General features: G+C 39.4%; 1 protein-coding gene across 1 annotated transcript; it reads left to right on the top strand.

Annotated features, from left to right (window-relative positions):
• The first annotated feature begins 237 nt into the window (after window positions 1–237).
• SAMM50 (SAMM50 sorting and assembly machinery component) lies at window positions 238–18,465 on the top strand. The gene is made up of 15 exons (XM_086466248.1): window positions 238–261; window positions 2,450–2,560; window positions 3,804–3,905; window positions 4,679–4,766; window positions 5,885–5,991; window positions 7,946–8,076; window positions 8,295–8,382; window positions 8,942–9,070; window positions 9,700–9,771; window positions 10,907–10,993; window positions 12,899–12,969; window positions 15,389–15,456; window positions 16,250–16,396; window positions 17,313–17,454; window positions 18,261–18,465. The coding sequence occupies exons 1-15, from the start codon at window positions 241–243 to the stop codon at window positions 18,304–18,306; spliced, it is 1,410 nt and encodes a 469-aa protein (XP_086322374.1). The 5' UTR covers window positions 238–240; the 3' UTR covers window positions 18,307–18,465.
• Window positions 18,466–26,821: the final 8,356 nt, after the last annotated feature.

Here is a 26,821-nt window from a genome sequence, read left to right as displayed (position 1 = left end):
TCTCCCCGGAGCCTTCTCTTCCCCAGGCTGAACAACCCCAACTCCCTCAGCCTGTCCTCACAGGGGAGGTGCTCCAGCCCGCTTCCTCCCGGCAGGAAGCACACCCTTCGCCCCGCCTCTTCCCTCTCCTCCGACCAATGGCAGCGGGGGCGGGGCTGCCTGTCATGGCCGCCCCCGTGCTGCGGCCTTGAGCGTTAACGGCCCGCTGCCACCCGGCCGCCGCCGCCGCCCCTTGCCGCCATGGGCACCGTGCACGCACGGGTAAGCGCTGCGGGGCAGCGGGGGGGGGTCTGCAGGAAGGCGGCCGGCGCTCGTCCCCGACCCGGGCCTGGTCCGAAGGTCGCCGAGGCGACCTTCGGGCCAGGCCCGGGTCGGGGGCGAGAGCCGGCCGTGCTCCTCCGCTGGGGTCCAGGTGGGCTCTGGGCTTGCTCCGGTAACGCCCATAACTCCCATCCTGACAGGGGCGTGCGCGGGGCCTGGTTGGTGACAAAGCGGTGGGGGGGAAGGGGCCCGGCCGGGCCCCGCTGCTGCCTTCTCGGTGCTCGGAGGCGCTTTGCCTTCTCTTCCCAGGTCTTTCCATCTTCCCTGAAGGCGGTCCCGGGGTGAGGGTTGGAGAGGGAGGGAGGGAGGGAGGCGGGGGGGGGGGGGGGGGGGGTGGTGTGTGTGCGCGGCTGGGGGCTGGACTGGTTGAATGAAAATGGAAAAAAAAACCCACAACCAAACAAAAAAAAACCCCGAACCAAACCACGACGCAAGGAGGAACTGCCCCAGGACTGCAGGTCGCAGGGTGAGACGTGGAGGTTGTAGGTTTGCACTTTCCCAGTAACCAGCAGTATTGCTAGTGGTGTCTCAGACCTGGGGAGCCTCATGAACAGGAGTGTAAATTTCCAAAGCCATACATCGTTGTTTAAAGAAGGAAGGTAAAGTGTTTTCTGTGGTAAGACAAGAAGTAGTAGTGATAATGGCAGCAGGAAAGAGTGTGGCTTAACCATCAGAAAATAGTTTTAAAGAGTAAGGATGTGTTCACTTTGAAATACTTTATGTAGGCAATGAATTCTCCGTGCCTCAAGGCTTCATTAGAGGAGCACATCTCAGGATATTCTACACAACCAGTCTGCTCTAACAAAAAGTATAAGAGCTGTGTGAGACAGGTTATGAGAAAGTCAAGCTATAAAAATATCAGTGTAATGTAGAAAATGTCAGTGGTGCTATTGACTGTAAAGCAAAGGAATCACAGAGCAAATGTTAAGTCTGTGCTGTGAAATACCTTGTGGATTTGGCTTAAACTACTTTCCCCTTAAAACAACTATGGGGAGCCTGCATAGGGTGTTTAAAGCTGTGAGGTAGGTAATTCTGATACGATTAATGAGTGATTTATTTGGGGGCTAAGAATGGTCTGGGTGATTCCTCAAGATCCCAGGTAAAATACCTCTTTTCTGTGAGCCTGTTGAAAACGAGCAGGCTTTTACATAGACTAAGGAACAGCTGCAGGGGGCTGTTAATGCTCTGGAGTATCTAATTACTGTGACTAATTTAAGTTCTGTTTCAAATTTTTTTCTGGTATTCTTGATTTTATATCCGTCTGTAGCATAAACTGATACACAATATCGTCTGGATGCAGAGTGTTTTGTTCTTGCCTGAAAATTATTGGGAGTGAGGGAGAATTCTGTCTTAAATTAACTTGATTCTGATCTGTAACAGCAATTTACTATTCCAGCAGAACAGCTATCCTTAAGTCATGCAGCAAGAACTGTATTAGTGACTTAAGACTGAAAGTAGATTTACTGAGTTATCCAATCCTGACCTCTGCTTTTGCAGGTAACTCTTCATTCACTCATGCTTGAATCTGTTATCTTCTGATAAGTCTTATTTTAGGGCTCTTTCAGGTATAGTAAGTAAAGTTGTGCTGTGATGGAAACCAGTTTGGTTAAAATGTTCACCTCTCATGATAGGGCCTGAGGTTCTTGAGCATTACTTGGAAGGTTACTTTTAAAAGAAATATTAAAATGTAAAAGAATATAAATCTATGCCAAGCAAAGTAACATGCTGAAAACACCCTTTTAAAAAAAATTGTTCAACATTCACACTTCTCTCCCTCCCAAAAACCCAAAGTAAGTGGTGACACCCTGATGAGATATTTTTTTTTAAGAAGGTAGAATTCATCTTTAACACAGGAACGGAAATAAGGTTATTGGAAGAGTGCAGAGGGGTTTTTTTTGAGAAATCATTCAACGTGGAAGCTGTTCAGCTTTCATTAAAAATTTCAGCAAGCAGGTAGGTAACAAGCGTGGTGGTAATTCCCCTCATTTCAGTTCTCCTCTTTTGCTTTTTTCCCCTTAGGACCTGATGAGCACAGCGTCAAGAACCATAGGTTTTTTTTTCCTTTGCTAAAGGCATAAATCACAAATCTGCCTACTGTATTAAATGTGGTTTTCTTTTATGCTTTCAGAGTTTGGAGCCTCTTCCAATGGGTGGGCCTGACTTTGGTGCCTTGGGAGAGGAAGCTGAACTGGTTGAAGTTGAACCTGAGGCCAAGCAGGAAATTCTTGAAAACAAAGATGTCAGTACCTGAACAACAGCCTGATGTTTTTTTCTCAAGAGTAATGTCTTGGCACCCTTGCTTGGTTCTTTTTCCTCAGGGAACTTTCTAAACTGTGGTTTCAGATGTGAAAGAATTAGATTTAGTGCTGTGAATTTAATCTGGTGTTGTCTAGTTTGTGTCCTTTTTTTTTTTTCCCTACCACAGGAGTTGTTATTAAAATTCAGCTTTGAGCTAATAGACCTGTTTCCAGGTGCTACTTTCCCCTCTCTCGTAAGAGATTGCCGTTTGCTGCAAGAAGCAAACCAAGCAACTGTCCTTAATCTGCTAGAGTGCAGTATTAGCTAGGTTAAACTGCCACGGCATGAATTATGTTGCTAAGGGAAATACTAGCTTCAGCAGAGGATGGTAACTTATTTTTAAAAAAAATATTTCACGCGTAAGAGCATGTCTGTCTTGGCCCAGACATGTTTAGCCATGTTAAAGGCTTCCTTTCCCTTATGCTGTTCAGAGTCATCCTCACTACAAGCTTGGTAATAACATTTGTTTTTTATTTAGTTCATGATGTATATATTCTGATAGGATTTTTTAGTGCAATTTGCAGTAATGCTAGGGGTTTTTTGACACTTTTTTGGTCGCTTTTGACAGTGACAACTTTTTTTGGACACTTAATCCTAAAATTATAATACACTGAAAAGGTTGGAAAAATAAGGGAAATGCAATCGCTGTAGTCCATTTGTAGTGGCTAACCTGGAGTGTGTTTGCTCTGATTTTTAAGATAAAATTGTCTCAGATGATTGTATATCAAGATGAATGATTTCAAGAAAATATAAAACCTCACGACGCTAGTGGTGGCAAGATGCATTTTAAACTACAATGCTCCAGTGGTTGTAATAATTTTAATAGTTAGAGTTTAAATATTATGGCTTGTGGGTTGGTTTTCTCTTTTAACTCTTTGCTTATGTGTAGCTGATACTAGAAATAGCTAACCACAGCTAACTACATGTTTTATCTCGCATGTCTTAATGTCTCAGTGCATATATTCTGCAGTGACTTATTTGTCCATACAACACTTAGGACAAAAATCCCAGCAGCTACAGTCTGTTACTGTCTCTTCTGCTACAACTAGTGTTAGCTTTGGTGTTACAGTTGTATTTTCTTTCATTTTCGTGTTAAGGGAACGACTTTCCGGAATTTTGATGACTTTGATGCTCATTACTACATGGAAATTCAGTATTTGTGTTGAACCATCTGTTCTGTTTAGGTGGTGGTTCAGCATGTGCACTTTGATGGACTTGGAAGGACCAAAGATGACATTATCATGTATGAAATCGCTGATGTTTTCAAGGCTAAAAATCTCATTGATGTAAGTACTGTAGTGAATATCAGACCTACTGTTTAAAAATTCGGGTTACGATTTTTTCCTCTTTTTCCCTGCTTTGGGCTCCTCCCTTCAGACATGGGGCAACTTTGTAAGTTTTGTGATGACTTTAAACTTGTGAAAGGAAGCCAAACTTAAATAGGAAATACTGGAAGGTACTGTATTTTCTGATGTGTTCAGCTCAAAGGTGTTGTGAGATGAGAAGCCGTACTCTCAGATATTTTTTCAGCTTCCTTCTTCCCATTTGAAAATTGCTAACTGTGTAGGTGACACTTTCAGTTAATTTGCTTAAGATAAGTTATTTGATCTCAGCACAGATAACTGATGCCAGTGTCCACAACGGATCACAGTGTGAGTTAGGCTGTGTGTCCTTGTCCTTTTAGGTGGTGATTCCTTCTGGAGTATGGCTGGCAATTAGACCTGTAAATTGGTCTAAATTCAAACAGATGAGGGTGTTTAGGTTTTTTGTTAAAAGCATGGGCCCCATGAATAGATGTATAAGTTTTAAGTGCTGAAGCCTATTTGAATAATAGGTCTAAGTATTAGGATGCAAACTAGGAGAAGGTAGGAATTGAGCTGGATGCTCTGGGTTTAATGTATTTCTTTACATATTAAAGTGTTAAAGCGGTTGAAGGCCCATATGTGTGTCTTTGTATACAAAATCTGTGAATATTGTATGATTTAGCCGCATTTTATCTATTTTATCCTAGTTATATTTTGATAACCAGAAAGACTGAGCTACTTATCTCATCCTGTAGGTGATGAGAAAATCGCATGAAGCTCGTGAAAAGTTGCTTCGTCTAGGAATCTTCAGACAGGTAGAGGTTCTGATTGATACCTGTCAAGGTAGGTATTGCCTCATTAATCCTCACCTTGTTCCTCATGCACCCATAGCACATGCATACCTATAATGTATATTTTCCTGTGTAATAGGTTGGACTTTTTTGTGTGTATAACTACTGTCTCATACACCTTCATTGTATTCTAGATATACATGTAGGTGTGATATATATAGGAAGGTATGTGTTGATATGCATTACCCATATGCAGAAGACGTATTTGCATTTGTCTATATATGTGTATGTAAATATTACTTGTATGCGTGGAAAAATGAGTGAATTTCCAGCACTAAAAAAAATACAGTACGCATCCCTTAATCCAAAGTTTCAGAGGAACACTTGAGGAAAAGCTTGAAAATGTGTCCTGTGCTTCCATGTATTACACATCCCATAACTGACATTATATCAGCTCATCCTTGGTGCTTAAGGAAATACTAGTAGTTCTGTCAGTGCTTGTGATTAAAAATTGGCTTATAGGATATATGGGGCAGGTGGATGTGTGCGGGTTTCACGGTAAGGCTCAGCTGGCATTCCTGGGCTTGTGGTTGCTTTTCAAACTCGTTGCTGTTCTCTTCAGCAGAGGAAAGTTGTGTTGTTGAGAAGGAAACGCAGTGCAGTCCCACAGGTTGCTGGTGACAGGATGCTGTCCTGTTTGCTTCAAGCAGAATTAGGTACCCTTGGCAGCTGTGTTTTGGACCAGCTGCCATAGCCAGACCCCTGAGGGAACTGGGCAGATTCTGTTGTTCAGCACTTACCTGCAGAGTGCTGGGAGCTCTGCTCTAGTGATGGCGTTCTTCTTGCCATGTCAGGAGCACTTTAATTTCTGTTTATTCTAATGTAAGAATTTGCATACATCTTTGGTTTTAGTGGTAGGTAACAAACAAGTGTTACTATTTCATAATTAAACTAACGTGTTGGTGATTAAAGCCAGTCATGCTGTGGTTGAACCAAAATCTGCACTCCTATCCAAACCACGTCTTTTTGTCAAGCCATTTTTCTTTGTAATGTAGACTTTTTATTATCATTTCATTCAACCAGTTTTCAAATAATTCAAGTCATTTTCTGTCTGCATTTTTTTAAATAGCTCTTTAGAGAGAAAATATCTTTGTTTGTTTGTTTATGTAGGAGATGATGCCCTTCCAAACGGTTTAGATGTAACCTTTGAGGTAACAGAATTGAGAAGACTAACTGGAAGCTATAATACTATGGTTGGCAACAATGAAGGCAGTATGGTATGGATTATTTCAAGTAATTGTTAATCCCTTTTGATATGCCTCTTTCGTGTTTCAAACCTAGCAAGGAATTTAGTGATTAAATAGATGAGGACTTGATCCAAGCCAAATTATTTCTTGATCCAGCTTTAGTAAGGCTTTGCTAGACCTTTGTCTCTAAAGAGTCTTTGTATTAGTCAGGCTTCCATTCAGCAGAAGCCTATTTTGAGCTAGAGAAGAATGCTTTAGCTTCCAACTCAGGATGTTAATTTTTTAATTCTTAAAATGACTTAAATTATTTCTTGATAATATTTAAGACGCTTTATCTACTGGAGAGATTAGTAAGGAATTTGTCATTTATTCTCTATGAGATCTATTTGAAGTATTTTTTGTCTCAGTTGAAATGCTTTACGTTTGAACTAGAAATTTTTCTTGGTTTTCGCTATTTTAGCCCCCGTTACCAGTTATTCTGGGCTGCAAAATGCAAGGTTTTCCAGAACCCTACAAACTCTGGAAGTTGTTTCCATTTGGCTCAATTATGGATGCATCAGCTTAAAATCTTGTGTGAAAAATACTTACCAATTGACAGGAAAAATAACAGCCGTACTGTTGTTCCGTTAATGTGCTTTTAACAGAAGTGCTGGTGTAAGTAGATCGTGCTTTCAGGTGCTCATTCCTGCACCCCTTCTGCCTTCTCATGTGCACGGTGCAGCTGTGCCTGGGGCTGGTAGATAAGCCAGATCAAGGGACTCATCCTTTTCTTCTTAGGGGTATTTTTAACCTGGATAAGATACTGCATGACTCAGGTGATGGTGTTTTGCAAGTGCAGGGAGAATAGGAACTAGGTGAGTTGAGAGCTGCTTATGCAGCTCTGCTGAGAGCAATGTCCAGGGTGTCGTGGCCTGAATGAAACCGGTGGGGAATCCTACTCGTTGGTTCTAACGCCTTTGAAAACAGTCTGAAAGCTACTTTGGTTTCTTTTTTTGTACTCAGCTTCCCCTTCTATTTGATTTTAGTTTGTTACAGAGAAGTAAAATGTTTGAATGATATAAAAGCATGATCTGTATACACTGGTATTGGCAGCAGAGATTATGTTTCCTTAAGAGTCGAGTAGCTTTGACGTTTATTCTAATCCCTTAAATTCATCTGAAGCCTACAGACCTAATATTTCATACTAATAGCCCTTTCTCTTAGTTGGATAATTGCATAGTAGCCATCATCACAAAGTTCAGGTGACTCGTTTGCTTCCAGTAGCTGTTAGACAAAAGCAGTCAGGATTTGGTAGCTTTGTTACATTCTTTTAAAATAGAACCGCAACAACAGAACAGTCCTGGTAGTGTCTGTGCTTGGGGGAAACCTGCTCCATCCTTTCTGCCAAAGGGCCGAGACCCGCCGAAGGGGTACGAGGAATTTCTATCAGAACAGGCAAAAGCGTTTAACTAGTTTCTGGAGAATTGTAATGGGATGATGTACTGCCGTCAGGACTGATTGCAGAAATACTCAAAAATACAGGGGAGTGGGTCTGTACCGATAATTTCCCATTGGCTTATTGCTGTGGTTCCGATGAACCCTACCTGACAGGTAGTTTTCCTGATGATCAGCTGGAAAGTCTGCAGTTGCGGAGCAGCTCTTTATTATGCCAAAGACCTGTTCTCCTCAGCTTTGAGACTGGCCGGGAGATTTTACCTGAAATAATAGCAGCACTCATGATACAGTGAGAATGCAGATTAAGTCAGCAGCTACTGGACAGCAATAAAAATCAGATAATTAACTGTAACTTGTGCTATTGTGGTGGCCTTTGCTGCCAGTGCAAAGAGAAGTCTAACTTAAAAGAAAACACATTCAGCTGCAACTATTTTTAGTGTCTTAATTTCTCGTTCTCATGGTAGATGTGCTTGTCTTCAGCATACAATTAACATGCAAGACAGCAAACTATATGAAAAGAGTGAGGCTGGGTTTTTTTTGTTTTCTGTAGGTGCTTGGGCTCAAGTTCCCAAATCTCTTTGGACGTGCAGAAAAGGTAACCTTCCAGTTCTCCTACGGAACAAAGGAAACTTCATATGGCTTGTCATTCTTCAAACCACAGCCTGGAAACTTTGAAAGAAAGTAGGGGATGCGTTTTTGATTTTTTTTTTTTTTTTTTTTTTTTAGTGAAGGACTATAAAACAATGAATAAGATATTGAGTTATGTATTAAATGTATTCCTTCCCTGAGAGTCTGTTAATAATGTAGAAGAGCTGGTTTCTGAAGTTTTTGTGATAATTTAAAACTCCACCTGTGTAAATAGTTTCATTTTCAGACTTACAAGTAATGTTGTGTTTCAGTTTTTCAGTTAACCTATATAAAGTAACTGGACAGTTCCCTTGGAGCTCTCTTCGTGAAACTGATAGAGGAATATCAACAGAATTTAATGTAAGTGTAGCACAAGCATTTGTGAAACATATGCTTGCTTCCTTTACGTTTAATTCAGGTCACAGCTGGCTGTTCTAAATACTTGGTTTGCTTTTTTAATGGTTGAAACACTTGTGCACAGGGCTAGCTTGTCATTGTTTGAAGGAGGTCAACAGTTTTAAAATAACAGAGATAATACACCTTAGTCTTTTTGTTAAATTCAATCTTATTGTGGCTGTATAAAAATACCAATGTCTTTTTCTCCTAATTTTTAATGTTTAAAGTGTCATTTCATAGAGGCAGCTGGTTTCCTAGCTCACTGTATCAGCCCAATTCAAGATATTTTTCATTTGGGGTGGATTAAGTAGTGTGCATCTGCTTGGAGAAACTCTCTTGGCTGGAGCAGAATTAGCATTACTCTGAGATGAAAAAGGGTTTCTGTCTGATCCAGGAAGTTTGGAAAGAAAAAGAGTAGATTCGTGTATAAGTAGACTTTAGAGACAAAGATTTTTCAGGGAAATGTTTATTTTAATTTTGTAGCAAAATTTTTTTCATGTCTTACTCAATTCTTTGTTTGTAGTTTCCAATCTGGAAGACCAATCACACTCTGAAGTGGGAGGGTGTGTGGAGAGAGCTTGGCTGCCTTGCTAGAACAGCATCCTTTTCTGTTCGAGAAGAAAGTGGACACTCTCTCAAATCTTCTCTATCTGTAAGGCTTTTCCCTTTTTTAAAAGGCATTATTTTGAGTCATTTAATACTTACAAATGATACCAAAGGAGCTTTTTGTCTTAGTAGGTATTGTGTTTTACTTCAGGCATGTTTTGCTGTGTTTGGGCATTCACACAGGGTCATCCAGGAGGTCCAAATAGAAACTGTGTTTTCATAGCTGACTCTTGCGCAATTTTGACTGTTGCTTAGGCTGGCTTGGTCCTTCTGCAGGGCTTCCCTCCGTGTCATCTCCTGTCTCTTTTTGCAGGATTGTCTTGTTTTGTAGAAGACAGGATCAGTAACTTCCTTTTGTAGGAGATAAACTATTTGCAGGTTGCTGTCACAAAATTGTTGATTTACACTGGGGCATTGTAGTTGCTATATTTCTGGAGTGTACCATGGACAAAAAGTGTATATATATATATATATATATATGTATATTTGATGTGGCTTCTAAAGTCAGAACTAAGTTAGTCTGTAGGTACATTGTTCCCAAATCCATAGAGCTACAGTAGCCTTAGCTGGATCTGTCTTGCACTGTATGCACAGTTTTTGAAGGAAAATATTAGTGTCACTGTGTGCTATTCAACAGGTGTGAGAACCTGAAAATAATTATTTGATTCTTTTCAGCATGCTATGGTAATTGATTCTCGGAACTCTTCAATCTTGCCAAGAAGAGGTGCTTTGCTAAAAATTAATCAGGTAGTATTAAGTTACTTATACTATTACTGGGTTTTATCTGTAAGTGTGTTTGACTAAGTCTTAATTCATCTAATCGATGTTCATGTTAAAAACTTCTAAAGTTAGAAATTAATAGTAAATTGACTAGGAGACAGTGATGGTCAGAATGAACTTTTTATCTTTACAGTGTGCCTTTTAAAACCTTTTTTGTGGTGGCAAATTTTCATTTGTATACCATTGGTCAAACAGCACAGCCATTTTATCTCACCAGTAGCATTACATTATTTATTAGCTGAGATACATTATCCCTGACAGTATTTACGCTACACTTTACAGTAGGTATTAGTCCTTGTTTTCTGACACTGTAGTGTAAGCCTGCCAGACTGTGGTCCTGTTGCTACTTGCAAAGTTTGTAAGTCTTAGAATTAAAAATGAAAGGCTGGGTAAAAATAACTCTGAAAGGCATACACATGTATCACGTTGGCACAGAAAATGGTTTTCACTCTTGTTAGGCTCAGAGCTTGTAGAAAAGCTGGCTTTGCTGCTGTATGGGTTGATACTTCAGAAGCATTAACTTCCGCAGTGCTTTAGCAGCAGATTGCTTTGAAATGCCGTCGGAACTAGAAGTGCTACTGTTCCTGTAAGCAGCAGTGAACTGTTCTGCTTCTGAGTGAGAAAAGAGGTTATAACTCAGGGTTTAGTTAACATATCATTTGTTAGATGCTGCCTCTGACACGTGATTCAGTCACTTCACTTGTTATTTTCAGCTAGCACTGCTGTAATGCAACTGGCTGGCTGGTTCTTCAGCACTGCTTTAGTACGTATGAAATCTTCTCGGATCTAGGTAATGGCAGTAAGAGTTTTGAGTTTGGGTGCTGGATTTTCGAGCTCCATTCCATTTTGCCATCATGTACAAAACAGCTTAGAAAGCAATACCTTGGTTTAATATTTTGAGGAGAAAATTGGAGCTTGTTGTTCTCAGAAACATGTCATGCATGGTTTTTCATTGGTCCAAAATTCAGGTGTCTCTCCATACCAGTGTATCTGTATTTGTTGTACAGAAAGCACTGCTTCTGCTGATGCAGAAATGATGAACTTCTAGAGGGAAGAAACATGTAATATCCGTTACAACTTTCATAAATTTATGTCTTTGCAGGAGTTGGCTGGCTATACAGGTGGAGACGTGTGCTTTCTAAAAGAGGATTTTGAATTTCAGTTGAATAAGCAACTTATCTGGGATTCGGTAATGTTTTTAAAGATGTTTAGTAATTGATCTGAGTTAGCAAATGAGGTTATTGAATCTGTGTCTTATGATTTTTCACCGTGGATTAGAAAAAGAAGTGGAAGATGGGTGGTGTGGATATCTTGATTTGTGTTTTTTTGGAAGTGAAATGCTCTTTATTTTTAACCTGACGTTCCTGCCATGTACAGTCCCTTGAGAAGCGGGCATTTTGGAAAGAGCGACTTGTTTGACAGTTAGCCATGTGAACTGTTTTCCTTTCAGAAGTAATGTTGGGCATGTCTGTTCTTTCTTAAGAGTGATTTTTTTTTTAAACTTATTACAGCCTTTGTTCTGTCTCTTTCACCTGGTTATGAATACTCTGACTAATCTTGGTTTAGTTTTCTGTTATTTTAAATTATGAATATATGACTGCTAGTTTTGGTATCATAGCATGTAATTATTCTTCTATGTAAAGTGGTCAGGAAAGAGTGGAAAGACTGATTTCACTACAACGTGAAGCTTGCGCTACAACATTTTGTGCACAGTGAACAATTTAAGTTCCAATAAGACACACACGTGGTACCGTGAGAAGTTTATATGAGAGCGCAGTCTGCCGGCCCGTAGGCAGAGCACATCACAGATTTTACGGTGTGGTGTCTACGTTAGTACTTTGGTTTGGAGTCACTGCGTGGTTTTGAAAGAAATTCTTGTATCATCATCACTTAAAGTCTTGGTTTGGTTGGCAGAGGAGTTCTTGGGTGTAGCAACTAGATTTCCTTCCTCTGAAATGACACCGGATGACTCCACTCCAAGTTCATGTTTAATGAACTTCAGCTTCTTATGAGAACGTAGTTTCAGGCAGCTTTGACAGTGTAGACCTAGTATTAGGTAGAAATAGTGTTTTTTTCTGCTTAGTGAAATAAGAATTTCAATATATCCAGGAAATATTTCTCTCTATGTTTAGAAAGAAGTCGTTTATTACATGGAGATGGTGCAGTAAGTTGTTGTTTCATCGCTGAATGGAGAATTAAACAGCAACTTCCATTATGAAGATTTAAAAATCAGAGGTTACAATAATTTGCATCCCAACATATTAAAAAAAAAAAACCCTACAAAACCAAACCAAAACAAAAAAGCATTAAGAAGATCTCTGCCTCTTGATAGCTTTTTAAAAAGTACTGGAATACTGGTAACCAGACATGCATGTGCCGCCTGATGACTTCTCATCGGCTAATGGCAGGGGAGGCACCTGGGGCCTCTCAGGGCAGAAGGAGAGGGGGGCGTGCTGCAAATTTAGAGATGTTATCCAACACCTTTAGCCTGGGTATTGACAGTACACCTCGCCATCTGGCAGTCGTAGTTCTACTTCGTACACAGGCAGCAAGCAAAATGATTGCGTGTATTTAATATAGTGATTTGGCTCACAAGAATTACCATATAGATAAGCAGTAATGCTGTATGTGTATTTGATGTCAGTGTAGTGAATTGCAGAAGGTAGTTTCATTTAATTATAAGGAAAATTTACAGACAGGTAATAATTGTACATTTTTGGTAGCCATTTGCTGGACTTAGCCTCCTGTGGGTTTAAAATTACCAGGAATAATTGATGTCAGCAGTGTTGTCTTGTTTCAAGACATGAAAATTTATAAAATAGGAGCTGTGAAAAAGGCACTTGGTTCAAATGGGCTGTATTGACTTTTTTGAGATGCAGCACTGCATAAAAGAAAGAGGGCAGCAATGATCAAGAGTTTCCTGAAAATAGCATTGCTGATGGTGTGATGCCCATGCATACACTGGGATCATCTGTGACTTTCTGTCAGACTGACAGGAACTCTGCCTGCTACTGAGCGATGAAATTTTACTAATACTGTTTTTAGGGAAATTAAGTAATACATGTTAATAAACAACTTCTTTTTCTCTCCAAAGGTTTTTTCTGCATCACTTTGGGGTGGAATGCTAGTACCTATTGGAGACAAGCCATCCAGTATAGCTGACAGGCAAGTTTTTAAAATGTTTCTTAATTTTTTTTCAGTCAACCCAGGTAATGTATAAAGAAAACTCTATAGTAGAAGAGAGAAGCAGTAGTAGTTCTGGTTCTGAGGAGGAGGAATGTTTCTCATTAGCTTCAGTTGCATGTTAGTACTCAAGCCATGCATTCTGGGTTTGATTTTCATATTGGGGTAGCATAAATTTATAATTTACTATGTAGTAGCTCTATCTGCCAATATTTATGGTTGCAAAATGGTATTACAATCAGCAAAATTTTGTATCAGGCATAAGTAACACTGTAGGTATTTTTAGAAATACAGCCATATTGTAACTATGTTGGCTTTTTAGACAATTTTGCCCTCTAACACCTATGTTTAAAGGCCGCTATCAGAAGCCACTTAGACTTAAATTTATTTACAATAAATGCTGAGCGTTGACCTCACATGATAGATATTAACTACAGTATTTCTATCAAAATTATTACAACAGACAGAATCAGACAGTATTTTGGTTCTTCTTCAGTGCTGGGGATCCTTCTGTTTTGATCTTTGTAAGTAATGGAAGAATGATTTTTATTTTTAGTACTTCCATTTATTTTGAATTTTTTGCCAAATGCATCAGGATTTTGATTTAGAATCACAGAATCATAGAATAGTTTGGGTTGGAAGGGACCTTTAAAGGTAATCTAGTCCAACCCCCCTGCAGTGACCAGGGACATCTGTAGCCATATCAGGTTGCTCAGAGCCCCGTCCAGTCTGACCTTGAATGGGATGAGGCTTCTACCACCTCTCTGGGCAACCTGTGCCAGTGTTTCACCACCCTCATTGTAAAAAATTTCTTCCTTATATCTGGTCCTAATCTTTTAGATTAGGCAATCCTAAATCCTACTGCAACAGGCCCTGCTAAAAAGATTGCCCTCACCTTTACTGTAGACCCCCTTTGAGTACTGAGAGGCAGCAGAAGACTATAAGGTCTCCCCGGAGCCTTCTCTTCTCCAGGCTGAACAGTCCCAACTCTGTCAGCCTGTCCTCACAGGGGAGGTGCTCCAGCCCCCTGAGCATCTTTGTGGCCTCCTCTGGACCCACTTGAGCAGGTCCATGTCTGTCTTGTGCTGGGGGCCCCAGAGCTGGACGCAGCACTGCAGGTGGGGTCTCACCAGAGCAGAGCAGAGGGGGAGAATCACCTCCCTTGACCTGCTGGCCACGCTTCTTCAGGGTGCGATTGGCTTTCTGGGCTGCGAGCGCCCATTGCAATTCAGTCTTTCACCCACCAGCACCCCCAAGTCCTTCTTGGCAGAGCTGCTTTTGACCCATTCATTGCACAGTCTGTCTCTGTGCTTGGGATTGCCCTGACCCAGGTACATTTAGATATAATGTAGATATTTTTTATGTAGATGGTTAAAATAATCTATTCTTTAGATATTATTTTTATATATTGATATATATAATATGTAATACAATATAGAATAAAAAGCATATTATATTTAATAACTAATGTTACGTATTTGATGTAAATATACATAATATAAAAATATATGTTAAATAATACATACTCTATATGAAATATATATATTAGTCGGTTATATAACATATCTATATTATATGTTACATAATACATACTCTATATAGGGTATTATATATGTAATATGTAACATACGTGTCATATAACATTGTATATATGATATGTTACGTAATACATGCTCTATGTAGGTTATATATAATATATAACATATTATACATGTTATAACTGTATAATATTATATGCTACACCATATATCATATGTATTATATATTGGATATTACATATATAATATATAACATATATTATATAACTATGTGTTACATAATAAATATATAGTATATATGAATTTATTTAAATTTAAAATATATTTATATATTAACATATAAAATATATTACATATTATGACATTTAATATATAAAATATATTACATATTTTATATATAGCATATTACATATATAATATATAACCTATTGTACATTAAATAACATGTTATACATATGTTATATATATTACATAATACATATGATATTGGATATTACAAATATGTGATATATATATTATATGTTATATAATATTATATCAATATTGTATATTATATATTATGTTATATAATTCATATTATATAATGTAACATTTTAATTAGTACATTTTAATACATAATAAATGTTTATATAAAATAATATATTTTATATTATATATTTAATATAGAGTAGGTATAATCCTATAATAGAGAATTTAGATATAATATCATATTTAGATATAATTTCTTGTGTTTCTTTAAGTACACTTTACTCAACCAATTACGAAGTTACCTGTAACTCTGAGGAGCAATGTTAGAAGTATGGCTCGATGTTTTCAAATACGTCCTTTTGAAGCATTAGATTAAATTTGCCTGTATTCGCTAGGTTTTACCTTGGTGGACCAACGAGTGTGCGTGGATTCAGTATGTACAGCATTGGACCCCAGAGTGAAGGTCTGAAACTTTTCAATCCCACTCCTCTGTAAATATTCAGTGTGTAACTAAGAATCAGATTCTGTCCTTAAGCTTTGTGTAGCTTAAAAATCGTTGCACTCACTTTGACTCTGAGAAGCGTTCTGTCTTTGGTCTGTCGTTATTAGTTCACAACAGAATAAAGCCTGGTCGTTCTTAGTTAAAGCCATAAGCTGATTTTGTAAACCTGTCTGTGTGGTCAGACGTGTATGCTTCCAGTATGTCACGTTAATCAGTAAGCAGCCCTCAAGCTGAAAAAGTTCCCAAAAGATGGCTATAGCAACAGTCACACTTGTTTGATACAGCATATGATCAGTTAGCTTAGGGGAAAGGTGATCTGATCAACAGAGGTGTTTGGAGAGCCAGGAGCTTCCTCAGTTCTGTTCCTTACTCTGCTGCTGACTTGCTGTTACCAGTGGATTCAGGATATTTTAAAGCTACTTGCTTAGTTGTATCAATTTCCCTTTTTATCACCAAGGCAGGTATTTCAGAGGTGTTCAGGAGGCAGTCTCTGATGAACCACAAGTAGGTGCATGCCTCAGGCTGTTCTGGTGAGGGAATGAAGAAAAAGGGCCCTTCACTTGGAAGGTTTAAACGTTGTGGACGTGCTGATTTTTTACTAGGTAGTGGTGAGGTTGGAGAGAGCTAGAAGCAAATGGCAAGAGCTGTAAAGGGTCGAAGTGCAACGTACAACAACTTAAGGATGTGTTCTTGTACTGGTTCTTTTAATATATTCCATAGTAAATGCTTTTATTCCAACATTTTACTTAAATAGGTGATTACTTGGGAGGAGATGCCTACTGGGCTGGAGGCCTGCATCTGTACACCCCTCTCCCTTTCCGGCCAGGCCGGGGAGGGTTTGGAGACCTTTTCCGAACACATTTCTTCCTTAATGCTGGAAACCTCTGCAATCTGAACTATGGTAAGGCTCAATAGAATTGCACATAACAAAACCTACTTCTCTCTCTCTATATATAAAAGCAAAAAGGAAGAGGAGAGCAGTTCCGTGTCTGTTTACCCAGAAGCAGTTTGTTTACTGTGTATATTTTGGTGCCTGTCAAAAAGCTGCTGCCGTTGACTTTTGTAGTTGACAGATTGCCAGTACATTTTTAGCGCTCCCTATAAATTCTAGCACAACTTGTAGGCAAGAGAGCTCGGGTGGTAACAGTAGTATCTGTGGACTGGTGATGTTCGCAGACCAGTGTGGTAATTGAGTAATACCTGCTGTCTTACACCGTTCTGAAGGGAGTTTGGAAGTTGATGTTTTAGTGGGATTCTAATGTTTATGGGGATGAACTAAATAAAAAGCAGTGGCGTTAGAATGTGGATGAGGGCGTGGTGGCTGATGTGACTTTTTTTTGACATCCCCAACTTTTTTTAAGATAGATTTCAGTGTAGTAGTGTATGACTTTTCAATCACTTTTGGAATATATCTCTTTGCTGTCTGTCTCACTTGATGGAACAGAGGCGGCATCCATTATGGGAGGGAGACACTTCATGCACAATTGAAAAGCAGATTAATCAACTTTAATAGACACCCACTATTTAAGTCTTTAGTACTCATTTCCAGGTTCATGCAAGTAGGTACCCTGTGGTGGGAAATGAAGATCAACCAGCAATCCAACTAAAATCATGCCAGTTTGAGTCCAAGGTACTACTTGGCATTTATGGGAGCTGCAGGTAGTAAATAAATTGTGAATCTGCAGGAGCTGCGGGTAGTAAATAAATTTTGAATCTGCAGGAGTTGCTCCTAAGTAATCTGTCTTCTAGCTTTGAAAATTAGCCTTTGAGCACCTCGACAGTCTACTTTGGTGGTTCTTCTGCTCTTTTGCTTTCAGGTGATGGTCCCAGAGCTCATCTGCAGAAGCTGGCAGAGTATATCCGATGGTCTTACGGTGCTGGAATAGTGCTCCGACTTGGAAACATTGCTAGATTAGAACTTAACTACTGTTTCCCCATGGGAGTACAGTCTGGTGACAGGTGTGGGTTTTACACCAATTTCTTTAGTAGTAACTGGTTTTAAAGCTTACTGCACTTCTATCTGGCATTGTCAGAGAGAATTGCTGTCGTTTCATTTTGTTTGTTCTGTGCCAATTTAGAGATTTTTCAGCACTTGATGCTCTTCTTTCAGCTCACTCTATTCATGTTGGTTTCACAGTACTTCTTGGTTTAAGGCTCTTTTTCTCAAGTTTCAAAGTTCACTGAACTTGAGATCAGCTGTTGAAATGTATGAATAGCCGTGTATCAGGTTTTATTTCTTAGGGGAAATGATCACTCAGACAGCTCATGGGATTTTCTTAAGCCTTCCAAAAACAAATGATTGGATAAATACAGAGTTTAATGTCTTTGCTTGAAAAATGAAAACAAGTTTAGCTATAAAGGGGGAACAAATTAATGTGTTAGCAACCAATTACCCTACATCAAGCAACTATTATAGTACACAGTAAAAAAGCTTCAGGGGATCTGTTCTTGCCTGTGAATACTGTGTGAGATCCTCTATTTCGTACAGGAGTTGAATTGTGTTTCTACTTGTCATTCATGCGAAATGTGAATGAATAATAGCAGTTTGAAATTATGGGCCTTATTTTGCAAATGTAAATATTTTACAGATGTAAATAAGGATGACAGATTGGCAAAGCGTTTGTTTAAAAGAGCCTTTGTCAGCTAAAATTTGAATTGGAACTTTCCATAGATTGAAAACCTTGGGAATTTGGGGATAGGGAGAATGGATTTTGATTTCACCAGTACCATATATATCATGTGATTTATTATTTGTTTCTTTTCAGGATATGCGATGGTGTTCAGTTTGGAGCAGGAATCAGATTTCTATAAAACAGAAACATTTTACATCAGTATATGGATAGTGCTCGGTAATTGAAATCAAGACTGTAATACAGCTCGATACGGTCTAACTTTTGTCTTGAAATACAGATACACATCTGAGTGATTTACCTCTCAGACTCCACAAGAAACTACATTAAAGAATTATGCTCTAAAGGTTCATTGTACCTCTGATTCTTATCGAAGATGGGAGAGTGTTTGTAGGATTCTAGCTATTTTAACTTACACCTTTTCGTTATTAGTCGTTATTTGAAATATTAGAGAGTTGTGTCAGAAACTAGCTCTTGGAAATGGTTCACATGATTGTAATTGCCATTGGCCTGGGCAGCCTTTGCTCTTCCAAGCACAATTCTCACAAGTGTTGGGATGACTGAGTGTGAGTACGGCTGGAGTGGAAATTAAGGGGGAAAAGTTCTTCTCCATCATCAACCTCTGTGCGCAAATGACCTTGAAAAAATTCTGTTATGTGCCAAAAATTATTTTTTACAAGTAATGGTTGTAAGTGAACCAAAACGCTCTGATTTGAATAGATTTCACTATTGTAAATCATCTCTATTTAAAAGCCTCCTACAATCTGAATTGCATACTGTAAAAATTCAAGTCAGCTGTCTAGGACAGTAAATTCAAGAATAACTTGGAAAGGTTCAGGGTTCTTAACTCTGAGGTGGTTTTGAGTGGTTTAGTGCTCTCAGTGAAGCCATTGATTTGGGTCTTGCAAACATCTTTGTGTAGCAGTTGCAAAAAGATGTGTAGACATGATCATGCGATACTACCTGATTTGCTTTTGTGAGGGGTACACCTCTGCTGACTTCTTTAGATGCTAATTCCACTTAGAGGTGACCCCCTGCTCTATCGCTTGGCATATATTCCAGTTTTTATTATAAGGTTGGACTAATTCACCAGTTTAGTCCTAACAACTCACCTTTGAAGTCAGTCACATATTAAATTTTTTTATATGTATCAATCCTGAATTGTCAACCTAAGGGAATATGAACCTAGAATCCACTTTCTCTGCATCTAAGTTTTTACAATTTTTTGTTATTAAGTGTTGGCAAATATAAAATCATAATGCGAAGAAGATTCTGGGAGAGTCAAACAGAAATACACAAGCCATTGTACTCCTGATTTCTTCTATTCAGCTAAAGACATACTTCGCTGAACGCTGTCAGGACTGGCATGAAATCTTGTTCCCAGTCAGGTTAGCACTGAGACTCACTCTCTTTAAAAAGCCACGGTGTTACACATTGCTTTAGCATTGGTATATATTGCTGTGGCTGTAACTAAATCTGTTTCTGTTGATAACTCGCTTTCTAAAATATGAAGGCTAGAAACTAGTCTGCCTAGTTCTGCAGAGCCCCGCCTCACTAAACATCCTTCCCTTCTTACAAAGTTGCAGCAACAGGCTCACAGATGCTCAGAACAGAAAATTGTGTGAATGACAGCAGTCAGGTCTGTTTCAAATACCAAAATGAAATGCGGAAAACCTTTTTCAGTGTGTGTATCTAATAGCTACTGTAGCAAATACGTATTTAACAAGGCATTTCTGATGATTTCTTGTTGTTATGAGATAAAATATGACACTATGTTAAGAATGTCAACAAATGTTACTAGTTTTTCTCCAGCACTATCTACATTTTGACATATACAAATATTTTTAATGGGAATGTTTAGATACCAATACTGTTAGGATTTTCTCATAGGAGTTCAAAGTTTGTTTTGGTCCTTTGGGTAAAATTAGATGTTTTCTATTGCCTTAAAGACTCTTTTTTTTTGGTGCACGTTATTTGTTACCAAAGTGTAGTACATTAATACTACATGAGAGCACCCTAAGCGAGTATCAGCTGGTCATTTCAGAGGGCATAGTAGTCTTCTGAGTTGAGCAGGCCTACAGAAACAGCCTTAACCTCAGCCTGCACACTAAGCAGCAGCAAGTCCACAATTAAGTTTTGAGATAACTGTGATCTGTATGAGAAATAGGGGATGTATCAGGGAAACTGCTGAAGGCTGAAGAGACCTTTCCAGCACATGTGCTGAGAGACCTCGCTGTATGGCACACCGTAGAACTCACCAGTAAGAATAAAGAGAGAAAAATCACCTTACGTGGGCCTTTACCTGGGTCACTGTTTCCCTACCTGTATCACACTACATCGAAAGATAACGTTCTCTTACGGCGTGTAACAAGTGCACAAAAGCTATCACGGTGTATAAAGTATTCTGGTGTTCCTCTGGAAGCAACATCTGGATTGTGTGGTTACTTCTATAGAATATTGACATAATTAATATATTCCCATATAAAATTTGTTGCAGAGGCTCTAATAATTAGGATGGCTAAGACAGAAATCAGAATCCCACTAGAAGCTGCTGTAGTGCTAAGCAGACTCAGTGGCAGAGCAGCTCTGGACAGATCTGAAGCAATTCTCCCCTTGGCTGATTGCATTTCTGGCCAGAGTGTATCTGTGAAAGGATCAAAGGCGTAAGGATGGCCTGCAGTCGTAACTGATTCGAAAGCGTGGTATTTGCTTAAAGGGGTAGTTTTGGATATCACTTCACCTACTGAGTAGTGAAGATGCTCTTGCTCTTATAGCCGTGCCCACCGTTAGGGACGGTAAGGTGGTGATAAACGCCTCCAAGCGGTACGCCTGCGATGATCATCCATGTGCTTGTGGGCTCTTTAATTTAATGAGAACGTTGCAAATACCACCTGAAGCACAGAGTTTCTTTGGCTGCATTGTTATTTATTGCTTACAGTCCTTTCTAGGGACTAAAGGAGGCCTGGGGAGGAGAGGAGGGGTTTTTGGGACGAGGGCTGAGCCAGTGAGACGGCAGCAACAATATGTCAGAAGTGGGGCTAGTACTTGTATCACCATCTATAAGACTGTGAGTTATTTCTTGGAGCTGTTCCACCTACATAAAAACATTGAAAATGCTATTTATATTTGGGCAATCTGGGGGTATTGGGTACTGCTCATGAGTAAGCTGCTAGGGAGCTTTAGGGGAAGGCAGAAGAGGAAATTGTGAGGTTAGAATGTAAGGGGCGGGTTTGCTGTCTTACTGTTAAGAGCATAACTGTATTTGATTTAAAAATACAAGCTTTAAAAATAAAATATGACACTGACCTCTATAATACGGAAACATGCTTCAATGTAAGTATGTTTGCTGTTGTTCTGTGCTTTTTTAGTACAGGTCTCTAAATAATCCTCTTTTCAGGAGGATTTTTACACAACTTCTCTACCTTGGAAAGGTTTTTGAAATAGTGTCATTGAATGTATGTTCTATGGCAGTAGTGCTAAATTGCTGTTAGCAACTGCAGTGCTCTGGTATGCTTTTAACTTAATTGGGATGAGACTTCATGCTGGATGAATTCTGTGCAAGTTGGAGCATTTGGCTTTCTTCTGTTGTTAAGCAAAAAATGCAGCCCGTCTGCAGCTGGTAGAGCTATTGTCTGTGTGGAATAAATGGTCTTTTAAAAAGTTTTTCAGCTGAATAGAATACATAATAGAAATTATTCTGAAGCAAATCGGTAGCATCAGTTAAGTGGTACACTTCTGCATCAATATTAAATAAGTAACATTATTTATTTAAAAAAAAAAAAAAACAAACCCCAAACATAAATTCCCCCCAAACATGTTTTCACTCATTTGGTAGACCAGGATTAAAATTAGCTATAACTGTCTTGTGTCTATAAGGTACCTATCACCTTAGAAAAATCAGTAGAAGTATTATTGTAATGGAACAAGACTGTATGTAGTGATTTTCTAGTTTAACAAGCGGCTTGTTTTGCTTTGCTTCAGTATATGAAGAACTGTGAGAGACCACATATTCAATGTCAGTGTTATTTTGTGATACATCTACTTACAATAATCTCATGTAGTCTAAAATCTTGAACACAGTATAATAAAATGCTCTAAGGGTACTGTAGAGGAAACAGAACACCTCTACAGAAAAAGAAGGCGAGCAATGTGAAAATGGGCAAATGTGAATTCAGACTTTAAAATGTTCAGCTAAATATTAAAGCTAACAGTTCGGGGCTGAAGTTAAAGATTTCAAACTGGGTTTAGTCTTTCCAGGGTAATTCTCCAATTGTGAAGAGACATGTTTATGCTCTGACAGATTTCTTAATGAATATACACTCAGAGGAGTCACATCCCTGAGGAGAGGTGGGGTACCAGAGAGAATTTTCTGGGATGTAGAGCGCTGGCGTATCATTCAGTATGGAAGGTTTAAACAAGTAACGCAGCTGGCCTTCTCTATACTTGTCTTCAGACAGAGCACGCGCTTCAAACTGCAGGCCATTCAGCTCGTGCAGCAGCAGCAGCTGTGTCACTTTTAATGGCCATCAGCCAGTTCAGTTATTAAAGACTAACACACACTTGATGAACAGTACTGATACAAGCTGTCCGTTTCCTATTTAGAAGAGCACTGTTTGAACCACTGTGATCTGACTCAGAATGACTCCAGGTTTTGTTTTGCTTTTCTTGAAGTGTAATTTTACTTTCTGTTGCCATAGGCTCTCTCTGTGGCTCAAACAACCCGGCCTCCTTTTGCTTTGCAATAGGCTGACATACTTTTTCTACTTTCACTACAAATTTAAGCATTTCTTTATAAATACGTAGGACAGCAAAGTTGGAGATTAATGGATCTCTCTGGTTTTATTTCAATTATTGAAAGATACTTGCTTATAAGTGGTTACATTGAGTGCTGTACTTGAAGCTTCATATGCTGCTTGGACTGTGTGTACAGCTTGTGAACCAATTCATGTGCTTTCTTGCTTCAAGTTTATACTCAAAGATTTTCTGATTATAATTTCATGAAGACATTCAGGTATAAAACAAATTGATTTTTATTTCTTTTCCCCCAGAGGTGGTTGGATAAAATGCTTTTTCCACACTGCCTTAAAGATAAGTGTAACCGAAGACTTCAGTATGACTTTTACTAAACGAAACATCCACTCTGCTAGTCCTGCTGCAGATCAACACTTACGCGTGCTTTAGTGTTACTAGTGCTTGTCATAGGGAGTCATTTTTGCTGCATTGGAAATGAAGCTTGCATCTGTGAAGTGTCTCGTTTGGCCTGTACCAGGAGAAGGCAGTTGACTTCCTTGCTAATTATTCAATTTTGCAAAAATGTATAATGACCTTAAATGAAATGGGCAATTTAAGCAATGAATGTCTTTCTGTGTACATCTTCAGCATAATTAAAGCTACTCCGTTTTTTTAATTGGCTTTTCCCCCCCTCCCTATTATTCCTGAAGTATTGATTATGATGTTAACTTACGACTTAGAAAGAACTGCAGGGACTGTTCTTCTTGTGGTGTGTGCCTGGTCTGTGTCTTGGTGCATTTGTTGCGTGGGAGGTAATTTTGCCACCCGTGCTTCTGTTGTACACACAAGTCTCATAGGTCGTGTAAATTCCACTCTATGAAGATTTTGAGAGCATTCCTCCAAAAAGCTGGAGGAGCTGTATTCGAATTAAATTATTTAAGACATCATGCAACTTTTCAATGCTGGCAATACTGGCACTGCTGCTGTCAAACGCTGCAACGACACACTTTACTGGCAAACCCAGTAGTGAAGGAGAGTGGCAGCTGTGGTTTTGGATATGTAGACACAGAACTGTGTGAAAAATGCATGTATTCATACTGTGTGTGAATCTGGATGGCAAACTGGGTGTGCATCTCATTAGCAACTCCAGGGGTTGAAATAGTCACTAGAAAAATGCGTAATAGTTGAAGTGTAGGTATTTGAGCAAAGTAGAATAGCTGAAGTTTTTGGTATGCTAATCCACTTTTTCCACTAGCAGAAGCACAGGGAGGAACTCTCTCTTGCACAGGAAATCAACATAAAACATTCATTAGGTATAGCCTGAAACCTCAGAATCATTTAAGTGAGGTGCAGATTTGTAACTGGTATTGATCCCCAGCCTCAATAGCTTCTCACAGTCTAAAAGCCTTTGCTATGGGCAACACACTGTTGTTTCAGGAAATAGAATTTATTTGTTCCTCCAAAGAAGCACTATCAATAAAAAACCATCATTATCATTGCCTTTATGGGCAAACACAACACAGGCTTGTCTTGCTGTGAGGTTTAAAGACCAAGTATTTGCAGGGAGGAGGTTATTTGACTAAAGCTGGGGCAGTAGGCTCTAATTAAGAACAAACCATTTTAAGTTTCAGGTTTACTACACGTTTAAAATCAGCATAGCATAAAGTTCACAGCTTTTTAAAGGCTGTGTTATCTATGAGCTAAGGCAAACATTTCTGTAACAAAGCAAGACATGAGTGTCCTGGTGGAGCAGTAACCTTTAAATCTGAGCTGGTTAGGGAAGATGTGAGCATGTGAGATTATCACAGTGCTTCGTACATGGGAGCACGGAGCTGGGACGATGCAGAACGAGACTGTGTGATGCAACTTGCATCAGGTATGCACTAAACATTTAGTGCAGACAGGCCTTTATAAAATCCCTTCTGTGTGCTCCATGCAACAGACCACAGCACGTTTCCTTGTATCCTGCAATAACATTAGGTCAGGATGGAAAGCCATTGGCAGGTTTGGGACTTGCTAAGGAAACGTGAAGAGAAGTTGAGGGAATAACCAATATCTTGAGGAGGATTTCCACTTACTGAAATTGATTTCTGAAATCGGGAGAAAGAAACTTTGGAAGGAATGAGGAAATAGATTTAGTGTAAGTTTCAGGGTACCTTATTGATGAGTACTTAAGGCAAAAAATTATGCTTTAAAAAAATAATTAGACTGCAAATGTAGGGCATATTTATCTGGACACCAATTTAACAAATGGGCACTTAAAGCTCTCTGGTATCACCTTCCGCTTGTGCAGCACCTCAACTTGACAGAGTGGTTCTTTTCATTCTGGGCAGTGCCACTTACATACTAGGGCTGCATCTGGGTCAATTATTAAACTGTTTTGCACCCCTCCGAGACAGTCCATGGGTTGAATGAGTGGTTTGGTCAGTGAATGTCATTCCCTCAGGTGGCTGGAGCCTTTGCTGTAGTCTACAGTACCCCAGCAAGATGAGGTGGGCGCCAGTGGTGTGGTCTGGTCTGGGAGATAGACCTACTGGAATCTGGAAAGCGTGCAGAATGCACTGTTGATGCAACGGTGCCAGGGTACGCCTTGTTTGTATGTTCTTTGTCATAGTTCTCACTGCTCTTTACGCAAATAAAATAGTGAAGTTTTATAATTGTTTACATGATGGATTCTGTGATCAATTAGAGTCAATCCGTGTGTTGCACTCAGGCCTGGGCCAGATGTGAGGGACTGCCGTAACGTACACCGGGGCTTGCTGTGTTCCCTGAAGTTCTCAAGCATAGTGCAGTTACAATTTTGGTTTTGCCTTACTTGTTTTTAGAGAAGTCATACTTTCTTCAGAGAGGCTTTGCCCAGGATTTCCTGAGATTTTTTGGTTGTCACCAATCCATTCTTAAGCTCAGTGTTCCCAGGGCTCCTGAGTAAAGCAGCTCAGCAGGGCAGGATCACCACTCAGCCGCCTGGCTGGTGGAGCAGGCCACGAGAAACATGGCTTGCAGGAACAGCTAATGCTGCTTGCACAGCCAGTGAGAGTGACCATTACGTTAAAATCCACAGTATATATGATTTTGTGAGATATTTAAATGACATGGTAACACATAACTTAATGATAGTATGGGGCTGGAGGAAATTACGGATGTGGAAATACTGCTTACATGATGAGGAACCCCTGGTCTAAGCTCCCTGCAATGCAGGACTTCTGAGATGTAGAAACAGCACTCCTGGTTCTTGGTTCCTTTTGCCAATGATGCACAGCGATGCTGCGGGTGATTTTGGACCTCGCTGCGCTGGAGCAGTAGGTGGCTTGGGCAGAGGAATGTTATAAATTTAACATCTAATCCATTAAAGGCAAATATTAAAAGTAGCCACAGGTCCTACTCCAAACCTGTCACTACCCCTCAGTTCTACACTTTGAAACAGTATTTGTCTGTTTGCCACTCTCCTGTTGATTTGCAAAATACAACAGAAATGGTGCAAACGTATGGTTCGGATGCAGAAAGAAAACCAATTAGAGAAACGGGTGAGGAAGCATTGTTGTTTTCTTGAATGTTTCATTAGCTACTGTGTTAAATATTACTTTCAACAGGGAAAAGCAAAATATTTTTACATAAAAATTTACAGATTTAATACAAAAAATATACAGATCTTAAAGTGCAACATAGGTAAATTAACAATATATTTAGAAACTGCTCCATGTTCTGCTAACAGCAGTTATGACAGAAATGCAAAACACTCGGTCTCTTAAAAATTCTATCAGGCAAACTCAAACTGCATCCTGCGCTGTGTAACACTTCGGACAAAAAGCCGCATTCCACTTCCAACACCCTCCTGTTTTGGGTTTGTATTCTGAAGGATTCTCCACGGCTGCCATCTCATTTAATGAAAAGGCATTTTCATGAAGTGCTGAGTTTCGTGCAGCTTTTCTTTTCTCACAGTTTAGGGCAGCCCTGCTCCGTTTTGA

Source organism: Leptosomus discolor, chromosome 1, assembly GCF_034619465.1.
Source record: "Leptosomus discolor isolate bLepDis1 chromosome 1, bLepDis1.hap2, whole genome shotgun sequence".
In the NCBI taxonomy this organism is placed as follows: Eukaryota; Metazoa; Chordata; class Aves; order Leptosomiformes; family Leptosomidae; genus Leptosomus; species Leptosomus discolor.
The sequence above is the reverse complement of the archived record's forward strand: the minus strand, read 5'-3'. Positions and strand labels throughout refer to the sequence as shown.

Coding starts and splice junctions, on each gene's coding strand:
- SAMM50 (XM_086466248.1), top strand. CDS start 241: ATGGGCACCGTGCACGCACGG. Junction 8,077..8,294: donor CCTGGAAACTTTGAAAGAAA/GTAGGGGATGCG, acceptor GTTGTGTTTCAG/TTTTTCAGTTAACCTATATA. Junction 9,772..10,906: donor CTTTGCTAAAAATTAATCAG/GTAGTATTAAGT, acceptor ATGTCTTTGCAG/GAGTTGGCTGGCTATACAGG.